This window comes from Mustela lutreola, chromosome 15 (genome assembly GCF_030435805.1).
Source record: "Mustela lutreola isolate mMusLut2 chromosome 15, mMusLut2.pri, whole genome shotgun sequence".
Classification (NCBI taxonomy): Eukaryota; Metazoa; Chordata; class Mammalia; order Carnivora; family Mustelidae; genus Mustela; species Mustela lutreola.
In genome coordinates this window covers 42,101,619-42,125,740 of record NC_081304.1, presented here as the reverse complement: position 1 = coordinate 42,125,740, position 24,122 = coordinate 42,101,619, and the positions used below count along the sequence as shown (strand labels likewise).

Here is a 24,122-nt window from a genome sequence, read left to right as displayed (position 1 = left end):
AAAAAAAAAAAAAAAAAAAAAAAGACTTTAATGGGGCTAATATTCCATCCCTCTCCCCCAAACCTGAGAAACTGGGGAGACCTCGTAGCTGGGCTGGTCCTAGGGACCGTTGCCATGACAACTGCTGGTAGGCCCTGCTCCCTGGGTTACCCCACCCCCAAATTTCAATAAATACAGTGCAAAGGGGGCTGGTCACCCACCAAGTGGGGGAGATGAGGACCTGAAGTGCTAGACAGGGTGCGTCGTATGGTCCGAGAACCCAGACGTGCACCCCACCCAGCATGCACACCGAGGGTCGTGTGCGCACACAAGAACCCCCTTCAGACATCCTCATGTGACACCACACACACACACACACACACACATACACACACACACGCTTTCCTTGGAAATGCAGCACAGAGCACACATGCCCCTTCCTCACAGACATGCGTACAAGGTTCCGTGTATATGCGCCTTTCTCTCCATGTTCGGCTTAGAGCCTGAACATGTCCCGTCCTGGCTCAGAGGCATCCGGACAGGCGGGTCTCCCTGGTCTTAGCCAGACCATCCCTGGGTCTAGGGGCTTGGTGTTGTGATGTTCCCCTGGATGGCCAGGCAGCTGGCCGTGTTGTTGGTGTCAGCCCAGGATGGGAAGGTGTGCAGGTTAAAGATGGGGTAGCTCCAGCTGTTGATGGCCAGTGTGATGATCAGTACTCCGATGATGTTGAGCAGGAATCCTGTCCGGGCCTGGTGGCAGGAGAGCCAGTCTGAGTGACCGGTCACTGAGCTGGGCCGGAAACTATCCCTTAGGGGCTCCTAGGGGCTCAGGAGCTCTCTGACTGGCCAAAGTCTCCCTGAGAAGTCTCTCTGTGGGTCTGACCTGCAGCACTAGGCAAGGTCCCTGTCCCTTGCTTTCATCCTGGCACTAAGGAGGGAGCAGGAAGCTCTGTGTGAGCTTTCAAGACCTTGGGCTCTGTTCTTCCTGAGTCCACCTCCCCAGGGGCAGGTGCCTTGCAGGAAGGAGCACACAGGCATTCAGGCCCCACTGCCACTCACCATGTCTGACACTTTGAGGCCCCCAAAAGAGAAGACGATGGCATTGGGTGGGGTGGCCACGGGCAGCATGAAGGCCAGGGAGGCAGCCAGCGTGCAGGGAAGCATGACGTAGAGAGGGTGGAGGCAGATGGCCTGAGCCTGGATGGGGAGACAGTGGGCAGAACTGATCCCAGTCCCCATTCCCAATTCTCCAGCTTCCCCTCTCTGGAGGACAGTATCCCCCACCAACGACATACCCTCTGGCCACAAACCCACCACTTCTGCCAGGAGGCACTAGGGTGACCTGGGAAGGGCCCTTTGACCTCTCTGGAGGGGATGAGTGTGCGGCCCTGCCCAGTGGGGCGTGGTGAGGGGAGGGGCCCATAAAACGGATCTCAAAGGGGCTCCAGGGTGTCATCAAAGGCTGTGGGAACGCGCCAGGGGAGGAAGGGGCTGGGGACGCTCCAGGGAGTCATTTCAACCTGTCACCTCAGGACTGACCAGAACAGGGGCTGGGCCGGGGAGGTGGGCGAGGCCACCAATGAGGCCCATCAGGATACTCAAGGGGTGACATCACCAGGGACGGAGTGAGTCAGGGGCCAGAGGGCCTCAGGGCTCAAGGTAGCCAAAGAGTCTGAGGAAGGGTGGGAAGTTCAGGGGTCTTCTCCCAGAAGCAAGAGGAGGTGCAGACAGGTCACTCCGACCTGCAGGCAGGGCCCCTGGATGAGGTGGGCGGGAGGGCTGCCGGAAAGAAGCATGTCTGAAGGACCAGCTCACCATGGAGGCCAGAATGGGCAGGAAAAGTGTGGTGGTGGCCACGTTGCTGGTGCACTCGGTGAACGTGGCAACCAGGAGGCTGATGATGAGGGCAATGGCAGGAGGTGGCACATTCTCTAGGGGGGTCAGCTTTTTCCCCAGCCACTCAGATAGTCCTGATTGCTGTGGGCAGAGGAAGATAGTGTGTGAGAATTTGGGGTCCCTGGGGCTCCAGAGTCCCCTGCTGGGGGTCCGGGAGGGTCCTGCTCCTGCCTCTATCTCTCTAGAGTCTTCAAACTCCCATCTGCTTGGGAAAGAAGGTAAGACCCAGCCAGCACCAAAAGGCCCCTCTAGCATTTTGAAGAACACTTGGGTGTGGGGAGAAGGGTCAGATGAGAAGCTAGGAGATGGCGCCAAAGTGCCTTCTTGGGAAGCCTGGGGCTTAGTGGGAGTAAAGGCTTTAATTCCTTTTACTCCTGTTCTCCCAAAGGCTCTTGGGAGCTCCCTGGCCATCCTTAGCCCTCTCCCGGACTCCGCCAGCCCAGCAGACTGGCAAGGAGAGAGAAGGGCGGAGGGCCCTGGGAAGATGCTGGGACAAGGCTGGCAGGAGAATGGGGGGCAATTCACAGGGTCATGAGGCCTCCAAGGTCATTCATTACCTGTCCACGAGTGTACTGCCAGACTGTGAGTCCCAGGGCGCTGGGACTTTATCTCGCATGATACTGCCCACCCAGCAGGCAGCACAGTGCCTGGCACAGTCCGTGAGAACTAACCCCAGATCCAGGATTCTCTGACCCAGGGAAGCTGCCTCCTGCCTGCACAATGAATGAGCTTAGCCAGAACACGGAGGCGCAGAGGGGCGCAGGCAGTTTCAGGGACTTCCCTCCTGCTGGGAGGCTCTGGGGAATGTTGCGCTCTCCGGTCCCTAGAGCCCGGCCGGGTGTGATCATGGCGCCCCCTGGTGGCCTCAGCGGGCCAACTGCGTCCCCTTGACGCTCACTACTCCCTAAAGCTGTTGCATTCTCCGCCTGGCAGAGGGTGAGGCTGCTGGAGTGAGGTGAGACAGGGTTGGAACTGAGAACAAATAGTTCCTGCCCACCAGGGAAGCCCGCCTTTCCTTTGGCTTTGGGAACCGTAACAAGCGGAGGTCCTTAAGGCTTGTGTTTCCTCCCCCTCCCTTAGACGGATTTCTAACCTGTCTCTCCTGCCGCTGCCAAGGCTCCACCCACCAGGAGGATCCTGTGTGGGATGGAGGCAGGGTGCCTCTTTCCCTGCCACAGGGTCCCCGTCCAACGGGCCGGCGAGGGGGCGGGGCTTTCTCACCTCGCTGCCCTTGGCCAGAGCAAAGCCTCCCCCCAGCAGGAGCACGATATTCCAGGGCATCTTCTCATTTACAGTCTTCCAGTTGAGGAGGGCCGGAGGGGCCTTCAGCCTTCCAGGGTTTTCTATTTCCCAAGCAGAGGAGGACGGGTCACCGAGAGCTGACAGGTTTTTCCTCCCCTCCCCCTGGGTCGCTCTGTGGGTCCCTATCAGAGCTCAAGGCACGCAGCATCCTCACTTTGACCCTGAGTCCCAGCACCCTTGGCAAGTCATCCCAGCCTCTCTGGGCTTTGACTGTTCCTATCAAGTGTAGTTGAAGGCGCATTCCATGCTGGAAGGCAGGGGCTGCCCAGAGGCCCCTCCCTGCCCCACTCCAGGTTCTTACCTGGATCCTGAGTCAGCCCTGGGATCTTGGAGGGCACCAAGAACAGAATTACGCCAATGAAGATGGCCACTGTTCCATCAGATGCCATGCTGTGGGTAGGGCAAGGAGGCTAGGCTTAGACTCAGGGCTGCTCAGGGTCATAGGGTAGAACAGGGGTGGAGAGGAGCCCCTCCCATAGAAGTGCAAAGCCCTCCCTGCAAGTCCTCCCCACCATGTCCCCTCTGGGTCTGCACCAGGGGCCCTGCTCCCTTCCCTCCTCCCTTAGCCAGGTGAGCCCCAGAAGTATCTCACTCTCCCCAAGAATGCTCACCTGTTTCCATCCTTGTCAGAAAAAGCCAGGTTGCCCCAGCCAAGGAAAAAGCCCGGCTCCCGGGTGAACCACAGCACCACCAAGGTGACAAAGAGGACAGAGACAGCCTTTTCTGCAAAGCTCATGGGGCCCAGTAGCTTGTGTTCTGTTTGGATGACACGGAAGGCTGCCTGCGCTCTCTCCTGCGCCTGCTCCCCAAAACCGAAGTTTTTCCGGAAGCTGTGGGTGGGGGCGGGGAGTTGGGGTAGCTCCTGAGGATCCCGTGCCAGGCAGGGAAGCAAGGGACTCTTGAGCACCTGTGATACGCTGATGCTGGCAGGACTGCTACCCCACCAACCTGGCCCTGACCCTACCCAAGGTTCTGGAAGAAGAGCAGAAGACTCAGGGGGAGGGTTGGGGTGGGGTCATGGTTCTTCTTTAGCAGAAGCAAGGCTTCGACTCCAGGGGCAGGTTTCCCCATGCTTAGCCCTGCTCCATCTGCCCCACTGACCCCTTTCCCTCTCGGGATTGTCTTGCGCTAAGGACTTCTGGCCAGGACTCCCCACTCCCCCCTTCCAGCAGCCTTTCGGGAAATCTTTCCCTCCCTCTCCTACCTGCTTCTCGGCATCCCCTGGGAGCCTGAGCCCCACCCACACCACTCTTGGAGGCTGAGGAGACTGCCACCCACTTCTGTGTGCCCCTTGCGTAATTTGGGTTGACTTTTAATTTTTCACTTGGGTAAGTCTCAACTCCCCTGATGGACCGTGAATTCCTCAGCGGCAAAGACCATCTACCTAGCACAGCTTTGAATGTCCCATGATGCCTTGCATATGCGGGCGTCTTTGACCACCACCCAGCCTCATACCAGCCCCCAGCCTCCATCCGGCTGCCTTGCACTGGCCCAAGTGACTGTTCCAAAGCACAGCAACAATACTTAAAAACTTTCCACGTCCCCTCTTCCATCCTCACCGCCCCCACACACCATACCCTGGGCAGGGAAGGCCTATAACTCCTACCACAATACCACAATACCACCCTTATCACTATTCTCCTCCCTCACTGACAGCAGACATCACCAGTCGATCTCAGACCCAATTCCAGCTGAGCTCCAGCAAGGTCTGACTGGATGGTCAACTCAGACTTCTCTGGTCACTACCCATAACCCAGGGCTGGAAGTTAAGAATAAAACCTATTTGCTACTCCTGGCCTCAAGGACAAGGTCCCAGCGCTTGATGTGGCACACAGGACCTCCGTCATCTTCCCCTGCCTCCTTCTCCAGCTTCAGTTCCTGATACTGCTTTTTGATCTTGATGTTTCAACCAACAGAACTCGAGTTTTCTCACATTCTTTCTTGCGTCTGCACCTTTGTGTAGGCTGTTGCTACCACCTGGAGTGCCGTTACCCCATTCGCTATCTGGCTGGCTTCTCGTTCTACAAGATTTGGCTTTGACATCATGTCCCACAGGGGCATTCTGGGATCTCCACTATCCTCAGCCTTCTGGGATCTCTACTATCCTCAGCCCCAGGCTTCTTGCTGTTGAGTTAGACAAGCTCCAAGGACAGGGGCTGCACCTAACATCCCCTAGTATTCTCAGTGTCTCACACAGGGCCAGATGTCCAGTAAGAACGCAAAAAAACCCTTTGGAACTGACCCTGCTCACTGTGTGCTCCTTAAGCATTAACCAAAGGACTGTGGAACATTATGGAATGGATCTGGCCTGGGCATCAAGAGACCTAGTTTTCAGCTTCTGCATTGGCAAATCTAGCTGTACACCACTCTTGGAGCCTCAGTTTGCTCATCTGCTAAAAGGAGTAATAATCTCCGCGCAGTAAATCCCTCAATGGTGGTGGCAAGGGCATACAGAGGCCTTGGCAGGGAGAGGCCTTCTCAATGGGAAGGTAATTATACCCTTGGTGGAAACGGCTACCAGATTACCAGAGGGTAAGGGCAGGACCCTGGGCTGCTTCCACTTCTGCCACCACTTACTTGAATCCCAGAAAGAGGATCTGCAGCCACAGCCAAGAAAGCACCAGCAAGATGACCATGGTGGGGAAGGCAAAGCCGAACCAGGAGGCAAAGTTCACCACGTTGCCGTTTTTGGGGAAGAGCCTGGGGGTGGGGGTGGGAGGGACACAGCCGGTTGCATGACCTTGCCCCAGGGGCCTCCCAGGGCAAGTGCAGACCCCTTCACCCCACCCTCAGCCCCGCCCTGGCGCCGCCCCCAGTTACTCACGAGTTGACTTGGCCTTGCAGCACCAGGTTGGGCGTGGTGCCCGTCAGTGTGGCGATGCCCCCAATGCTGGCCGCGTAGCACACGCACAGGCTCATGCCCTGGCTGAAGCGGACCTGCTCCTGTGGCTGTGTGGTTGGCTCTAAGGACGTGGCGGGGATGGGGTGGACCTGCCCGTTATCTGGGAACAAAGGAGAGCTCAGCGCGGGGGAGGGTGGGGGGGTGGGGGGGCTGTCCGTGAGCACCCTGGACCAGCTGGGAGGTAGGGGAGTGAGGGGAGCGAGGCTGCAGTCCAGGTCTGCGAGGGCTTGCACTCCCTGGGCTCTCAGGCTAGGTCAACCCTCAGACACCATCTGGCCCAACCTCTCTCTTGAGAGGGGGAAACTGAGGCACGGAGCCCGAAAGAGGATTACCCGAAGCACACAGGACGAAGGGAGCCGGGATCCCTGACAGCCCACCCAGAGTCCAGCTCTCTGTCTTCCTGAGTGGTCTAGCATCTCATCTGGTCCTGCATGGAAGGGATCCTCAGAATGTGGGATTTTTCATTTTAAAACTAGGGATAGGGGCACCTGGGTGGCTCAGTTGGTTAAGTGTCTGCCTTTGGCTCAGGTCATGATCCCCGGGGGTCCAGGGATGAGTGCCGCATTTGGCTCCCCACTCCGCGGGGAGTCTGCTTCTCCCTCACCCTCTGTGCTTCTGCCTGCTTGTGCTCTCTCTCTCTCTCTCTCTCTCTCAAATAAATAAAATCTTTTAAAAAGTTAAAAAAATAAAACTAGGGTCCGTCTTGGGCAAACCAGGACAAGTTGGTCGTTGCACGTCTCCCTTTTCTCTCCCTGAAAGCTCTGAGATGACCACTCTGTCAAGAACGTCACCCCAGACCACCCCCCCCCCACCACCACCAAGAGCTGAGATGGAGGGGGCAGGGATGGGGGCAGAGCAGGGTTGACCTTCACCTTTCTCATCAAACTTGGTCACTTTTTTCTGGGGTCCTGGCTCCTGGAGTTCAAAGGCGGGGTTGTTGCTGCCTTTCTCTGCGTCCTTGCCTGTGGGTGACTGGTGCAGCTGGTCCAGGACAGCATGTGCGATGGGCACCATCATGGCGGTGGTGGCTGTGTTGCTGATCCACATGGATAGGAAGGCTGTCACCAACATGAAGCCCAGGAGCAGCCTAGAGAGAGACAAAGATGGAACCGCTGGCTGGCGTCCCGCCATCCCTTCGGGGACTGGATCCCCAGCACCCCACCCGTTCCAGGTTCTCCAGTCCTGGTTGGTGGGAACTCACAGGGCTGGCCGCACCCCAATGATGAGGAGCACCCGGAGAGCAATGCGTTTGTGCAGGTTCCAGTGCTCCACGGCAATGGCCACCAGCAGCCCCCCGACGAACAGGATGTTGCTGTCCTTAAAATACTCGAGGCAGACCTAGCAGGCAGGGACAGCTGAGAGGCAGGAAGGGGTCTCTCCCATGACCCCTGATATTCCCACAAACACAGACTGGTCTCCTGGGCTCTAGGAACCAAGTGGGAATGGTCTTTGGATTATCTTCCATTGAAAACAAACCAGGTTCCAGGGCACCTGGGTGGCTCCGTGGTTAACCATCTGCCTTCGGCTCAGGCTGTAATACCAGGGTCCTGGGATTGAGCCCTGCATCAGGCTCCCTGTTTGGTGGAGAGCCTGCTTCTCTGCCTTTGCTACTCCCCTTGCTTGTGCTCTCTCTCTGTCACATAAATAAATAAAATCTTTAAAAAAGAATTTAACCAGGTTCCTCCCCTTCTTTCTCCCCTCAGAAATGAGTGGGAGATAATCTAGCCTGATTCCAGTCATGTTTCAAGCCATTGACTGGGAGATAGAGAATTTAGCACTGACACTAGAAAGTACAGCAGTGACTCTCCAAGTGTGGTCCACAAGCCGGCTTATCCCCCATCTGGAGCTTGCTGGGAACAAAATGCTCAGGCATTTTGTCCCTGATTTCCTGACTCGGAAGCTCTGGAGTTGGGGCCCAGCAGTCTGTGTTTTCACCAGCCTTGCACGTGGTCCCAAGACACACACACTCATGATTCAGAGCTGTTGACCCAGGAGAATACACATTCTTTAGCTGACTTTCAAGGACCCTTTTCCTGGGTCACCTGGCCTGTCCACCTCCCTGGCCTATACCTGATCCACTTTGAATTAACCCTCAACACCGACCATGCCCTCGGCATTTCTAGAATGCGCCCCCCCACAACACTGTCATCTTCTGACTCCTCCCTTAGTGCTCCCTGACCTGCCAAACAGAGGCAAGGACTCCTCTTCTGTGTGCCCTGCCTGTGATGAGGCTTTCCTCCATACCAGACCCCCTCCATCCCAGGAACCTTACCTCAGAGGCATCCATTATGCCCATCAAGGGGTACAGGAAGATGGGGAAGAGGGCGGTGACAGCCAGGGGCAGAGCCTCAGTGCACCAGAAGAGCGCCATGATGATGATGGAATAGGCACAGGAGGCTTCCTGGGGGCAGGAGAGGAGCAGAAGAGCTGTTGGAAGGTCAGGCCTGTGTCCCAAAGTCATGTCACCTCTTGGCCCCGAGAGAAAACAGGCCATTGGCAACAGTGTAGGAAGAGTCTGCAGAAGCCCCAGTCATTGATTCCTGAGTCCAAGGTCTCATTTCAAAATGGAAATAAAGAACAAAGGAAGGCACTCACCACCTCGTCTTTGACCTTGAGGAGGCTACACGCTGTAATCCAGCCACACAGGAGGGACTGGAGAGCTTAGAGTTGGTCATCAGGCCCCACCCAGCCCGAGGGGACTAGTCGCAGGGGGCCAAAGTGAGGATCCCCTAGATGAGATGGGGGGCTCATCTAGATGGGACTGAGGCCTGGATTCTGCAGACCTCTACCTGGCTCCCTGGCCTTCCCCGACTTTGTCAGAGCCTGTGAGAATTATTTGTATGACGATGCAATGAAATGTTCGTTTCCTCTCCCGGAAGGGGAGCTTCATGAGGACTGAGTCGGTTTTGTGGCATCTGGGTGCTTGGAGTTCAGGACCCAGCAGGCTTCAGTGCAAAACTTTTCTGAATGAATGAACCACTAGGAAGTTTTGTAATAGTGGGAGTTCTCCTTCCCAGCAAGCCTGGAATGACCCCAGCATCACACAACGCCGGGAGCTGTCATACACATTTATAGAGTATGTAAAGGTTCCCACAGCCCTGAGCTGTGCAGGAGATTGTGGTGGGGGGAACTTGAATCATAGTCTTGCAAGTCTTTGGGTACCAGAAGTGCTCCTTTCTTTCTGGAGAGGCCAGACATCAGAACTGGGAGGGGACCTGGGGTGGACATGGAAGTCAGAGAGCCTCCAGGGTCCTGGGGCCCCTGCAGGGAGGGCCCGAGAATCATTAGCTAGAAGGGGGCCTCTGGGGCACCTGCCCACTCTTTGCCAAAGGGGTTGTGGGGCTGCAGGTGTGCCAGGACAATGGGCTGGGAGGCTTGTCCTGACCTCTTGTTTTTTTCACCTGGTGCTCACCCCGGAGTACCTCTTCCCCTTAGTGCCCTGAAGCTTGGGGAGCATCCCTGGGGGAAGACGAAGCTGCTGCTGATGGAGCAACTTTTAGGGGCTGGGTGTTTTCCTGGGTAACTCAAGCAGCCCTGAAGGTGGGTGTGGTGGGCCCAGGATCTAGAGAAGCTGGAGGGGGTGAGTGGCTTGCTCAAGGTCACAGAGAACTGGGGAGTGGGAGAGCCAGTCTGGAACCCAGGCCAGGCATCCAGACTGAAGAACTCCAAGGGCGTCTCCCCAGTGCTCTAGGAATGCCTGGAATGGAATAGCATGCAGCCTGCCCATTCCCCACCGTCCTCACGAAACTTCCATGAGCTCTCCTCACCCTGGACATGGACTCTTCGGCCCCAGGGGTGGGGCCACCTTGACCTTCGTCCAGAGACCCACCCTACCTTTCCCCCAGCAGGAGGCCAGTTCTGCTGACTTTGCTGTTCTCAGCGGCTTCCTTCTCACTTGCATGGATGGTGTGGCCAGTTACTCATCTCTGCACACCCCCGCCCACCCCGGGCTAAGGGCAGGCCGGTCCCTTCTGGACCCTGGCGGCCCCCACCCCCAACTGACTCGGAATTCTCTGGCCAGAGACAAGGAGGGGGCTGGGGTGTGCGGTCAGTGCTGATTCGAGAGGAGTGAGCTGACAACAGCACATGTATCCCCCGGACTCCTCCGTGCCAGGCCTTGGGTGCCCCGTGCTTTGGGTGACTGTCACATTTCATGGCTCGGTGAGGTCATGACTGACTATTGTTCCCATCCCACCGATGAAGAAACGGAGGCATAAATAAATGAAGCCAGTGTCTCCGTGTCACACGTCCGCAAGTGAAGCAGCCCGACTACTTGGCTCTTGATCTTTCCCTTTCTGTCCTGAGTTGAATCCCTTAGTTGTGGGCTGCCCTCCAGCCTCAGGTTCGCTGAGACTAGGTGGTTGGATAGGGATGGGCTGGGGCTCTCAATTCCAACAGAACTGTCTTCCCTGGGGCCTGCCACTTCCCGCCATCAGGCTCCAGGCAAGTAAAGCCCAAACCTTCCCCATCTGAGACCCCATTCCCAGGCTGCAGAGAGAGCTGTTAATCGTTAACCCAGCCCCCCCCCCCCGAACTCCAGTGTGTTCTGTCTATGGCTTCCTTACCCCTTTACAACTTCCCGGAGTCCTCTTCTCGTCCGTCAGTCTGTCTCTGGATCAAGCCCAAAACCAGTTTCAAAGTCCCATCCAGAAGCCTTCTCTGGCCCAGGTGTCCCTAGCCCCGAGTCTACATCCTATCCACCTGGGCAGTCTTGTCCAGCTGTAACATAACTTGCTGACCTGTTCTTCCTGGGTCATAGGGTGCTTAACTGAGGCGTGGAATTCCAAGGAATCTGCAGGAAAACTATTCCATCTTTGCGCTAACATCTAACTAAGGCTCCAAACATAGGCATTGAAGCCATGTTGTGGTTAGGGATACCGCGGCTGATTTTGTCTCAAAGGCCCTTGATCATGGCCATCAGCCATCAGCTATGTGCTGCATAGATCAGTTGATGCCGTTATCTCCAAATGTATCTCGAAATACTGTTTCTATCCATCACTCATTCTGACATGGTAGTTGTATCAATGCCAGATCTTTATTTAATGCATGAATGATCACCTGTATTCCTGAATTGCACTTGGCTTTTTCATATTTTTAGTACTTTCTTTCAAAGTAACTGGTTTCCTTGGCAATCCCATATGTTTTCTTTGGGGCATTTTAAAGCTCTATTCCAGAAGGGTCCGAAGTCTTCCCCAGACAGCCAAAGGTGTTCATAGCTCAGAAATGGGTTCGTGTCTGTGAACGAGGGGCGCCTGGGTAGCACAGTCGGTGAGAGGACCGACTCTTGGTTTTGGCTCAGGTCGGGATCTTACAGTCACGAGATGGAGCTCCAGGTCGGGCTCCAAGCAGTGCCCCTCTCCCTCTGCCCTTCCCTCTTGTGCACTTTCTCTCTCATGAATAAATTAATTAATCTTTTTTTAAAAAAAGATTCTATTTATTTATTCGACAGAGAGATAGAGAGAGAGAGCACAAGTAGGCAGAGTAGCAGGCAGAGGGAGACGCAGAAGCAGGCTCTCTCCTGAGCAAGGAACCTGATGTGGGGCTCGATCCCAGGAACCTGAGATCATGACCTGAGCTAAAGGCAAACACTTAACCAACTGAGCCATCTAGGCACCCCAAATTAATTAATCTTTAAGAAAAAAAAAATCCGGGGCGCCTGGGTGGCTCAGTGGGTTAAGCTGCTGCCTTTGGCTCAGGTCATGATTTCAGGGTGCTAGGATCAAGTCCCGCATCGGGCTCTCTGCTCAGCAGGGAGCCTGCTTCCCTTCCTCTCTCTCTCTGCCTGCCTCTCTGCCTACTTGTGATCTCTCTCTCTCTCTCTGTCAAATAAATAAATAAATAAATAAATAAATCTTTAAAAAAAAAAATCCCTGAACGAGGTTTTCAGCTACCTCCATTTTCACCTCAGTCCGTACTTTCTAATTAAGTTCTTCTTTTAAAAAAAAAAAAATTATTTGATGGAGAGAGAGAGAGAGAGAAAGAGTACTGCAGGGAGGGACAGAGGCACAGGGAGCAAGAATCCCAAGCAGACTCTGTGCTGGGCATGGAGCCTGACATGGGGCTTGAACCCATAACCTAAGCTGCAACCAAGAGCCAGATGACCCACCGGCTGCACCACCCAGACGCCCCTAAGTTCTTCCTTCCGCTTTTCTCTTATCTCAAGCCAAAAAGATGCAGGCAAAGAAACCCTGATGGAAACCAAAATGACCCCCCAAGCAACAGCAGGGACTACCCTGACAGCCACAGGAAACTGCATGATTGACCCCGAGACCTAGTGGTCAACTTGACCTTTCTTGCCCACCTGTGGGACCTTTTCTTTGTCCCACATTTTCCTTATATAAACCAGCATGTATTTTCAGCACTTTGGAGACCTTTCTGGAGACACTAGTTTGCTCTCTTACCTGTGATGGACGTGTTGAGAGAAATCCCTTCCTCTTCCACCATGGCTCATCTCTCTGCCTTTGAGTTTTAGGAGCAGCAAGTGGCCCAACCCCCTCTGTTTGGGTCCCTCACAGCCAGGTGCTCTTGCTCTCTTGGGCCCCAGTTTTATCCCTGCCTTAAGGTGAAGGGAAAGAGAACAATGACCTAGCACTAACTATGGTAGCTTCCCTGAATTAACCTTGGGAACTTTCTAAACCTGTAGGTCCATCTCCAAGTGGAATCCGTCTCTCGGTGGGAGAAGGGGTCTCTAGGAGCCCCAGCGATGCAGTGTGAGCCAGAGCGAGGAATCAACAGAGGTCAAGCTTGTGGAGCTGGGTGGGCACTCCGTGTCCCTTCCCTCTCATTTCCTCCTCACATCTCCATGGGGCAGTGGTTGTTGCTCCTTCCGCAGTGAGGGAGGAACCCGGGCTGGCCAAGCCCAGCTGGCAGCCTATGGCGTGGGACCCAGTCAGTTTATGCTCTGGCCACTGGCAGTTCCCCAAGGTTGCTGGCACCGTACAAGCCCACACACCAATCCCATACGCATAGCCTGCACTGCAGTCTATGGTGGCTCAGCTAGCAGTGGGGCAGAGTTTCCCCCTGCCCCCCCCCGGCAGCTAATGCTTCTTGCTCCCTTCCTCTGTCACTACCTTTCCCTTGCCCAGGCGGGCAGGGGAGGTGCTCCCCAGCTCTGTGCCTTGGCTGAGGATTTGCTCCTCTTTCAGTATCTGTTTATGGGCTGCTGAGGACAGGGAGTGAGTTTTTTCACCTCTGGGTGGTTTACCCCTGGCTCTTCGGTGGGTGCTGGCCTGGATGCAAAATCCTCCTTTCCCACTTGTGCCACACCACCCCTACATCAGGAAGTCCCTGCTATTGGGAGCCTCTGGGGGGCAAGCCCTAGGCCCCTCAACTGTTCATCAGGCACTCATTAGACAAATACCCTCTCCCCTCCAAGTCTGCAGTCCTGCTGGTCATCTATACCTCAAATGCCCTCACTGACTTCTCTCCAGCTCTTGGCCACCGGCTTCGTCCGAGCCCCAGCATCTGTCACCAAGAATCCTATAAGGTCTCCTGGTTCACCTCTCTTCTTCTCTTGTGCCGAAATCCCTTCTCCTTGCTGCAGGCAGAGCAATCTCAAGTCACAAGTCTGTTTGATCCACTCCAATTCTCCAACATGGATACACTCACCTCAAAACAACTCAAATCCCTTCAGAGTACCCCACTGCTCTCAGGAGAAGTTTGGGGCTTATTTGAGCCTCTCTTCCTTGCTCTCTGCTCCAGCCACACCAGCCCTCTTCCAGTTCCTCAAATGCTCCATCCTTCTCCCAGCCACAGGGCCTTTGCACACACGATTTCCTCTCTTCACACTTTGCTCAGTTGATGTCTACTCATTCTCAAGATCTCAAGTATTCCTTTTTCAGGGAATCCTCCATGGGTTCCCTGTTTTCACACATGAAGCCCATGTATCTCTTCTGCCTAGCACTCATCACAGGCTATAATTAAATGTTTTGTTTCATGAATTTTTTTATGAACATCAACCTTTTTCATTAGACCATAGTCTCTAGGGAGCTAGGGCCGAGTCCGTTTCAGCCTACCCCATCAGACACCTACATGGAATGGGCAGGAATGCATAAATGAGAGCAGCAGGCATGAATGAGGCCCAGCCCTGGCCCTCTGGGGCTCTGGGTGCCCCCATGTGGGCTGGCCCTTCGGCCCACTGTGGGCAGGCTGCCCTGCAAAGTCAACAGAGGACAGGAGAGATCAATACTCAGAGGACTTCCAACCCCCCAGGTTGGCAGCTAATGGGAAACACAGGTGAGAGGTCAGAAAACTCACGTGCCCAGGCCCAGCTTAATGGCTGTGTCCTTGGGCAAGTTACATCACCTCTCTCAGCTTTTTCTTTCTTTCTTTTTTTGTAAGCAACACTGATCATTTCCAGCTATACACACATTTATCTCTTTTATATGGTTTCCTTATCTGCAAGTGGGAATAAAAGAAACACCTGCCCCTCTGGGCTATTATAAGGATAAAGGATGTGAGTATGTCATAAAGTACGGTTGACAGCGGTGAGCAATTGGTGGGGTTGGTGTTGAGAGATGAATGTACTCCCGGTTCCCGGAAAACCAGTATGGATTCATGAGGCACACATGGAGATGACAGTGCCAGAGTCCAGGGCAGACTCTGGACCCAGGGTGCGGGCAAGGTGTGGGACCTGTGGGCATCATGGCCTTTACCCATGATGGGCACAGAGCAGCCCGTGGCTATTGCACAGCTGCAAACTTGCCTTTAGTCTCAGAGCACCATGACTTATTCCTCCTGGAGACTGAAGGTTAACCCAGGGAGGGGGGATGGGCTGGCACACAGGGGGCCACTCCCACTACCCCCTGCCCCTAGTGAGGAGTGATGCAGTGAGCACTCCCAGGTCTGGGAGTGAGGTGACGTACTAGGCGGCAGCCGGCCAAGAACCATGGCAAAGGCGAGACCAGAGTGGGATCCCAGAGGAGAAGGGGCCTGAGGGGTTCCAGAGGGGATGCTGAACGGGTGCTGAGGGATGAAGAGGAGTTCTGCGGGCGGGTGGGCAAAAGGTATTGAGGTGAGGGAGGGAGCAGAGAGAGAACAGAATGAGGCATGAGTGATTTTGATGCATTCTTGGAGGGGTGTCATGCTTGGAACAGGCCTTGTCTGCCTTAGGGGAGATCCAGGGCTTTATCTGGAAGACAGTGGTGAAAAGTGAGGCCCTTAAAGGGTTTTAAGAGGAGAGAGTTACACTGTCAGGTTACACGAATGCTACTCTATGTGATTTTTTTTTTTTTTTTAAGATTTTATTTTAGAGAGAGAGAGGGAGAGAGAGAGAAAACATATATGAGCAGGGACAGAGGGAGAGAGAGAACCCTAAGTAGGCTTCACACTCAGCACGGAGCCTGACGAGGGGCTCCATCTCACAACCCTGAGATCATGACCTGAGCCAAAACCAAGAGTTAAATGCTTAACCAACTGAGCCACCCAGGCACCCCATCCCCTATGTGATTTTTAAAAATATGTGCACAGTGTCTGTCTGTAAATATATATATATATATATGAATCAGAATTAGAAAGATAGAATGAATCTAATGAAATGTAACAATATCTGTGACTTTTTTTTCCTGGTGGCCAAATCAAACACATGGTTAATACTATTGTGATTTGCTATCTACATTCATAACAGAAGGAAGTACTAAATTTTCCTTAGATGTTATAGACCACAAAATATAGGGTTTCTTTCCATCCAAGTTCACAGACTTCCTGAATTCTCCCCCTAGATTCCCAGGGATGAGGAGTCCCTGCCCTGGCCACTGAGGCTGTCATCTGGATGGGCGCCAGGGACCAGGATGGGAGCAGGACGTCTCCATTTCATTCTTTGGTACTGTCCAATGTCAAACGATGTCAGTGTGTCATCTAATTAAATAAATACATCATCTAAAGAGGAAAATAGGGGGGCTCCTCGGTGGCTCCGCTGGTCAAGCGTCTGCCTTCAGCTCAGGTCATGATCCCCGGGGTCCTGGGATCGAGTCCCGCCTGCACTGGGATCCCGGCTCAGTGGGAAACCTTCTTCTCCCTCTCTTCCCTGCTTGCGTTTTCTCTTGCTATCTCTGTCTCTGTCTCTCACTCAAATAAGTAAACAAAATCTTGGGTAGGAGGAAAGGGAAGCAAACACTCCCACGTGCCTGCTCTGGGTGTCTAGACACACTGCAGTGAGCCCAAGGGCTGGAGGGACCTGGGGCAGGAGATGCAGAGCAGGCCGGACTGCCGGATAGTCTTTCCAGGTAATAGTAGGTCCAGGCTAAATACCTAACCTTTTCAAGAGACTGAATATGCAAAGGGGAAGACAACCAGTTCATATACGAAAATATGTCCCGTGGTCTGCAGCGACCAGCCCGGGGAAGCCAAATTACAGCCTCTAGAGCCGGTGGCCTGAGCGCTCCGGATTTGCTCAATGACAGCGGGCTTTCCTCCATGTTGCCCCTACTCTCTACCCTCACTTCCAGTGCCAGAACAACTGGTGAGAGCCAAATCTGCATCCCTAACCAATCACATGGCCTACCTGCCGCCTATCAGGCCCTCCGGCCTCCCCTGCCCACAGCCTCTTGTCGGGGCACCCCTGAAGCCTCCCCTTTCCTCCAGTAAAGCATTTCCGTCCCCGCCCCACCTTTGAGGGTCTGCTAACAGTGAGCGGTGGTGGCTGGCTGCCTGCCTTTCCTCTGCCCGCTCTCACTCCTGAGATCTTTGTTTATTTCTGCACTCAAGTCTGAATGAGTTAGTTGCGTCATCCGCTCTAAGAGGCCAAAGGGAAACAATGGGTTTCTGAGTGTCAGAGAAGACCAACGCCGGGAGTGGTGGGGGGGAATCCTGACCTCTTGGGCTGGGGGCCAGGTCAGCATGGGTCCACAGAAGAGCAAAACGGCAGGCAAGACTGACTGTGAGCAAAGCATTTCCACACTCCATGCATTCGATGGACCTCGCCGCTGGATTCTATGCAGGAAACTACTGTGGAAGATTCTACCTGGTTTGCCCATTCCTGACCCTCACCTAGCAGGTGCTGACGGGCTTCGACATAATTTGGGAACAAAGTCCAGACTGGGGAAAACTCTCTCTCTCTCTCTCTCTCTCTCTCCTCCAGGAACCCCGCTGGATTTGGAGGCTGGGTTCTTCTTCTTCTTTTTTATTAAAGATTTTATTTATTTATTTGACAGAGATCACAAGTAGGCAGAGAGGCAGGCAGAGACAGAGAGAGGGGGAAGCAGGCTCCAGGCTGAGCAGAGAGCCCGATGTGGGGCTCGATCCCAGGACTCTGGGATCATGACCTGAGTGGAAGTCAGAGGCTTTAACCCACTGAGCCACCCAGGCGCCCTGGGTTCTTCTAATCCTACTCCCAGGCACCCCCAGAGGCCAGAAAGTCGTCTCCAGGTGGTGGTTACACTTAGGGACTCTACCTCACTGCTCTCATGGCCGTGACCAGCTGTACCTCACCTTCCTGATTCACAGGTGGGAACATCAAGGCCCCCTTGTCCGGACAACTGCCCCTGTGAACAGAAGTCATCTCTGGAAAAGAAGTCAGGTGCCTGGGGCTGGCTGTGCTTTTCAGAGGTTAAAAATTCAGATGAGAGGCAGAAGGCACAGGGAACCACCGCCTACGGGGCCCCAGGTACCAGGGATCCTATGTCCACAGGTTCTTATTTTTAATCTTCACACAGCCCCTTAGAGAGGAGAGGGCTGGTGAGGTCACATACAGTGTGGATTTGAACCCACATCTGTCTGGCTCCGAAATCCCATTTTGTTCCCTGGGCTCTGCCTTCTTGATCAAGAGCCAAGAAGTTTCAAAAGATAGAGGGGAACCCCAGCACCGAGGTCCAGATTCCACGTGCAGTCTTCATGCCCACGGGGAATCATCTGAGTCCTGCTCTGTCCCTGGGGTTCAGGAATAGCTTGCAGTTAGGGTATTTTAGTTACACGGGTCTTAAAGCTCACGTGGGCAACACGACATACCATTCGTCTAGTCTAGGAGAGCAGCTGATTCAGATTAAGAATTTCTGCCTTCTGTTCCTCCTGTAACTACGATCTGGATTTTAGCTAAGCTCGGTCCTGGCAAACACTGTGCCCCTAGGAGACTGTTTTTCCAGATGGTCCCATGTGGGGGGCGGGGTTGGGGAGTGGGGCACCTGCAGTTTTGACCTAAAAACCCTCCTTCCCCGGGGCCTTGCAGGGCTGACCACATGGGCTGACCTCCCCGACTCTCTAACTGAACGTACACGGTCTTCCCCTTGCTCTACTCCCTGTGCCACGCTGGCCTTGATCATCCCTCCAGCTTTGCCAAGCTTGCTCTTGGCCTTAGGCCTTTGCACTGCGTGTTCTGCCTGGACAGCTCTTTGCTCAGAGCCGTGCTTGACTGGCCCTCGCTTGTCATTCAGGTCCGAGGGTAAATATCATTGCCCCAGGAGGCCTTTCCTGAACACCCCATCCCAAGCAGCCCGTCCCTAAGCCATAGTCACAGTCGGTTCTCACAGCATATGTTTCTGTGTGTCTTTCCAGCCCCTGCACCTAAACAGTCCTTGGGACGTATTACTTGCTTCCTGATGGGCAAGGGAGCAGGCAAGTGAATGGGTGGGTATGAGGTTTGGGGCACACCCATAGTGCCCCTTCACTGTCCGGTGGTTGAGCTGGGGGAAGCAGTGAGGAGGCCTCGGGCCCCACCGTCCCTCCTCCCCTGGGACCACCAGAGGATGGTGAGCATTTCCAGGATTGGTTGCTATTTCTGGAACACACATTATGATTCTGGCCCCTACACCTTTACTCCTATGGTTGCCTTCACCCGGCCGGCCGTCTATGGGTGCCTCTGACTGTTGGCATCTCACTCAGCCTTCAAGGCCCAACTCAAACAACACCTGCTTTGGGTTCACCCCTGAGTCAGTGGGAAGAATTTGCTCCCTTCTCTGAGCTCCTTTGCTATATCTCTGTGTAAACACATGTTCCTCTGACAGCAACCTGAGGACAGAATCCCGTACTCCTTTCCAGTAACCTCTAGCACAGAGCCTTGGAGCTCAACAGACTTCCCCAACTGCAGCCCAGTGGGAGCACTGGCTGATGGCAGGGTGGATGGGAGGGTAGATGGCTCAAGAGGTGACTCACAATGGGGCCACCAGCCTGTATCCCTGGACAGCTTTAAGCAGAGACCCTCAAAGCCATGTTCCAGTTTAGACTTTGCCTTTCTCTAGCTGGCATTTCAGACAAATTACTACTCTGTGCCTTAGTTGATAGGTCTGTAAAATGGGATAATAGTTCTCTCACAGTAACTCACAGGTTATTGTGAGAAGTAAATGGGTTAGTGCTTTGAAGTGCTTGGCATCATGACTAGCACAGAAATAATACTCAATAAATGTCAACTGTTACAATATGGACATCTGTCTGAGCCTTGTCTGGGACTCATCAAACTCTCCATCCTGACAACTCCCCAGTCTTCCCACTTCAGGGGCTCGGGGGCATGGAGGTAAGCTTGGGAACTCACTCCAGACAGCAGGGGTTCAACACAGGGTCCTCTTTGCCCACAATCATGCATTCATGCAACGTGTGTTTTGTTGAGCACCTACTATGTGCCAGGTCCTGGAGATTCTGCATGGAAGAAGACAAAAGGCCTGCATGCATGGAGCCTACCTTCTAGCATAGGGAGTCAGAGAATAAATAAAAAATAAACAAATGCATCACTTCAGTTAGGGAAAGCCCTTTACTTAGGACAACAGGGCTTCCTAATAGTGTGACCGGCAGCGGTCAGAGAAGGCTTTTTCTGAGCAGGTAGATTGAGGCTGAAACCCGAGTGAGAAGCAATCATCTGGAAAAGAACATTCCAGGCAGGGAGACGAGCGATGTGCGGAGCACGGAGAAAGCTGGTGAGGCTGGAGAAGAGTGAACGAAAGGGAAGGGAAGATACTGGGCACTGGGGACCAAGGGGTCTCCAGGGGTGCAGCCCTAGGGACTCCTGGCTGCCCTAAGAGGTCTGGGTTTTATTTCGAGTTTGATTCGAAGCCTGTAGAAGGGCTTCCACAGGTAGTGGTTGAGTGAAGAATGGTCTGGGGAGGGAGAGGGAGAGGAGAGGAATGATGGCGGCCTGGACCCACTGGGGGGGCAGTGGCAAGCACTTCCACTCAGTATTTCGTAGGTCTCGAGTCAATCGGAACCTACTGACAGAACTGGAAATGAAGGGAAAAGAGGAATCAGTAAAGGCTCTAGGGGCACCTGGCTGGCTCAGTGGGGAGAGCTCATGTCTCTTGACCAAGTCGGGGTTGTGAGTTCGAGCCCCACGTTGGATATAGAGATTACTTAAAAATAAAATATTTAAAAAAAAAAAAAAAGGGAAACACTCTGAAGTAGAAAGTTGAACCACATCTTGGTAAGACGGCAGAAAGAACCAGTTGGGAAAGATGGGCAAGCAGTGTTGTTTTGGACCTGTCCATGTGGAAACATAAGCCGTTTGGAGAAGATTCGGGAGCAAGTGTCCAGTGTTGGCTAGGTAATATGGAGGTTAGGGCTGGGCTTAAGACTGGGGAGTTGTCAGCAAGGAGATAGCCAAAGTCACCTGGGCGGGGGAGTGGGAATAAGGGGGGGCTTGGAAGGTAGCCTTTTGGAGACGGGAGTTGTCGTAAGGGAAGACACGTGCAGACAGATTCCAAGACCTTCCATCTGGAGAGACAGAGAAAGCAGACCTCTGTGGAGGGAATGTGGGATTCAGGGAGGGTCTGTTTGTTTTTTCACAGTGAGAGAGATTACAGCACATTTGTATGCTGATGGCAGAGATTAGGCGAGAGGGAAAAATTGAGGAGGCTGGGGAGGGGACAGTGAGGGGAGCAAAGTCCTTGAGAGGAGCTGGTTTCCAGGGCCTCCGTGGAGGGCCTAGACTCTGCGGGTAGGACTGGGAACAGTTCCTCCGAGTCAGGCCCGGGTCAGCACCATCTATGAGGCCAAAGCAGGCAGCAGGGCAGGGTGCAGCACAGGGCACATGGGCAGGGGTGAGGGGGGGGGTGCTCCCAACCCCTAGCCCTCCTGCCAGGGGGCTGGCTTCTCTTCTGACTTGGTCTTTCCTGTGTGACCTTAGGCAAGTTGCTGAATCTTTCTGGGCTGCACTTTACTGTCCTTCTCTCTGCAGTTCACACATAAAGCCCAACCTGTTTCAAAACCCATCAGACGGGTCCCCAGCACAGGGAAGTCACTGGCTTTGGCCTGAGATGAGGATCTCCTTGAAGGTCAGACAGGGCTTTGTCACTTACCAAGTGTCAGAGGCTCAGGAGCTGTGCCCCAGCATCCCTATTCTCTCACCCCTTTGTGATGCCGTGAACAAAAAGCCTGCCCCGATTTCCCTTTTGGGGACAAAAGGATGAAAATGGCTCAGTGGGCAGTCCTGGGCTTGTGGGGTGGGGGTTGGACCAGGGGATCCTGTGTCAGCCTTCAGGAGGCAGCAGGGTAGAGAGAAGACAGCCTAGGCTTTGGTGCTCAACCACACCCCCAGCTCTGCCACTTTCTGTGACTTGCCTCACCTGCTGTTTGTGAAACTTGAGTTTCAGGACCCTCCTCCTGAACTGACCCTCCCCTAAAGCCCTATAATTTTAGATTCATCATTTTATCTTGTTTTTTTTTTTTTTACTTACAAGGGGTCCCCCAAAGTGTATTATAGCCAAGCTCTGTGAAGCCAGGATCTGCCCTGGTTTCAGTGACTTAACTTCACTTTTCCCATCTGTAAAATGGGGCAGTCAGGCTTGCCTCTGAAGGTGAGAGGAAGGGTCTGTCAGGGGAGGGGGAAGAGGAGAGGAAGGGAGACTGGATGCATGGTCCAGAGCAGGTGGTGAGGGCTCCAGTAAATGGGAGCCAAAGTTTTGGCTCCTGCTGCTTGGCCAAGGGAGGCAGGAGGCTGTGGCACCTGTCCCTCCACCCAGGATATGCTGTTTATAGTGCCCACTGGCAGGGTCCCGTCCATTGTCCAATTCCTGCCCCTCTCCCTCAGCTGACTTAGCCTTTGGGATCAAGGGTGAGCTCGCTCTCTTTCAGTTTATACTCTCTCTCTCTTTTTTTAGGTTTTATTTATTTGAGAGAGAGAGTGCGTGCACGCACATGGCCGAGGGAGAGGGAGAAGCAGGCTCCCTGCTGAGCAGGGAGCCCCATGGGGCTTGATCCCTGCACCCTGGCATCATGACCAGAGCCGGAGGCAGAAGGCAGAGACTTAACCGGCTGAGCCACCCAGGTGCCCCTCTGTTTACACTCTTAAAGGCACAAACTGCCTGAAGCCAGCTTCCTCCTACACCCTTTCCACCCTTCTCCAGCAGCCAGCACCGCTCTCACCCCACTGAGCCCGGCAGGGCTGGGGTAGCCTACGGTAGCCAGATAACCCCAGGTGCCTCCACCTGCACCCACCTTTACGGAACTGGCTTCCCGTCTCCCCAGGCAGCAGATTTCAAGTGCACCTAAGCCATTCCCCTTGGGCGGCTACTCCTGGGTGCCAAGCCCCCTTTGTGGTGCCTGGGTGGCTCAGTGGGTTAAGCCTCTGCTTTCAGCTCAGGTCATGATCTCAGAGTCCTGGGATCGAGGCCCGCGTCGGGCTCTTTGCTTGGCAGGGAGCCTGCTTCCCCTTCTCTCTCTCTGCCTGCCTCTCTGCCTAATTGTGACCTCTCTCTCTGTCAAATAAATAAATAAAATCTTAAAAACAAACAAACCAAAAAAAATCCCTTTGGCCTCTTAGCCGTCAGTCTGAGGAAGACCACGAGGTCAGAGCCTCACTTCCAGGACAGGGAGGGATGAGTAAACCACGCCGGTCCTCAGGACGCCCAGCGCTCATCCAGACTGCCCTCCCCCGTCCTTCCTTCACCCCTTTGGAGCCAAACCCCGAGTGCTTACCTTGGTGGGGATGAAGATGGGCAGGGGCAGAAGTAAAATAGGCAGGAAGAACACGAGCAGGTAGGAGCGATAGGCCCACAGGCCCTGCCAGCAGGTGGCCATGGTGTGACCCGTGAGGGTTTCTGGAGCCACTGCCTCCGGGATCCAGGGAGCCAAAGGAGCGATGCGGCAGGTAGGCGGCAGGCCAGGGCAAACTTATATAAAGCTGGTTGAGTGTTAACCATTGACCCACCCTGGCAATCAGACTGTTTTGGAGTCCAGGAGGTGAGAGTAAGGAGGAGGGACCTGCTGGAGGTATAAAGATCAGGAAGACTTTGCAAAGAAAGGGAGCAGGCAAGATCAAGGAGTAAAAGCTTCGGGTTCTTTGAAGAAGTTAAGTCCAAAGTTAACTCCTTCTGTGAGTGCAGGCTGCTAAGGGCTGGAGGAGTCGGAGAAGGAAGGGTGTCTGGGAAGCCCCAGAGCCAGCTTCTGTGAGGCAAGACCCAGGCCCTCTCCCCAGCTCAATCTCCCCTCTCTCCCTTTATTCCCTCAAAGCTGGGTTATCCGCAGTACTGAGCCCCAGGAGGCAGTCTGGAGACGCCCTGCCCTCCAGGGGGTTTCCAATCTAAGATCGAGCCCAGCCAATCTGAAGCAAGCCCTCCTCCTCCTCCCTCCGGGTATCCAGGAAACTGTCAAAGGAAACTGTCAAAGTTACCCATCCTGACTGTCTCTTATTTGCTGTGTGACTTTGAGCCACTGACTTAACCTCTCTGAATAAACACTTCCTTGTTCTGCTGTAACAACTTCCTATTATGAGGCATAAGTGAGACAACCTATGGTATGTTGATCAGAAAAGGTTAGGTTTTTTTTTTTTTTAAGTTCTTCCTGGTCCCCCACCCCCAACCCCAAACTGCCACAGAAGACCAGAGAGATTGATCTCTCCATTTACCCATCATCCATCCATCCCTTCACCCATCCCATTCACCAGACAAGTATGTGGCACCAACTGTAGACTCAGCCCCGTGTTCAGTGCCATGGTTGTAGTAATTAAGATGGTGCTGGTAACAGTGAATGTTTGTTTAGCATTTAGTACGAGCTGGTTAGGGCACTGGTTCATTTACTCTGTACAAAACACACTATGAATTAGGTGTGACTATTCAATTTTACAGGTGGGACAACTGAGGCCCCGGGACATAGAGCCAGCCGGAATTTAAACATGCTTTCTGAGTGCCCT

At 54.0% G+C, this 24,122-nt stretch overlaps 1 protein-coding gene across 2 annotated transcripts; it reads right to left on the bottom strand.

Annotated features, from left to right (window-relative positions):
• Positions 1-23,121, bottom strand: SLC13A2 (solute carrier family 13 member 2). 2 transcript variants are annotated; one of them, XM_059148248.1, is made up of 12 exons: positions 22,910-23,121; positions 8,352-8,506; positions 7,281-7,417; positions 6,952-7,166; positions 6,002-6,179; positions 5,755-5,877; positions 3,789-4,007; positions 3,479-3,567; positions 3,097-3,218; positions 1,795-1,956; positions 1,039-1,176; positions 1-729 (listed from the first exon to the last, which is right to left on the bottom strand). In XM_059148248.1, the coding sequence occupies exons 2-12, from the start codon at positions 8,448-8,450 to the stop codon at positions 559-561; spliced, it is 1,653 nt and encodes a 550-aa protein (XP_059004231.1). In that variant the 5' UTR covers positions 8,451-8,506; positions 22,910-23,121; the 3' UTR covers positions 1-558. The 2 variants fall into 2 exon arrangements, with proteins under 2 accessions (XP_059004231.1, XP_059004230.1); XM_059148247.1 differs by having other exon boundaries at positions 8,352-8,480; positions 22,910-23,101.
• Between the last annotated feature and the right edge of the window lie 1,001 nt (positions 23,122-24,122).

Bases quoted from the DNA above. Each gene is read 5' to 3' on its own strand.
- SLC13A2 (XM_059148247.1), bottom strand. From the start codon at position 23,011: ATGGCCACCTGCTGGCAGGGCCTGTGGGCCTATCGCTCCTACCTGCTC. The intron at 5,878-6,001 runs GTGAGTAACTGG...CCCCACCCCCAG, and splicing joins CTGCAAGGCCAAGTCAACTC to GCTCTTCCCCAAAAACGGCA. The intron at 1,957-3,096 runs GTGAGAAAGCCC...CTCTGCCCACAG, and splicing joins CTCTGGCCAAGGGCAGCGAG to CAATCAGGACTATCTGAGTG.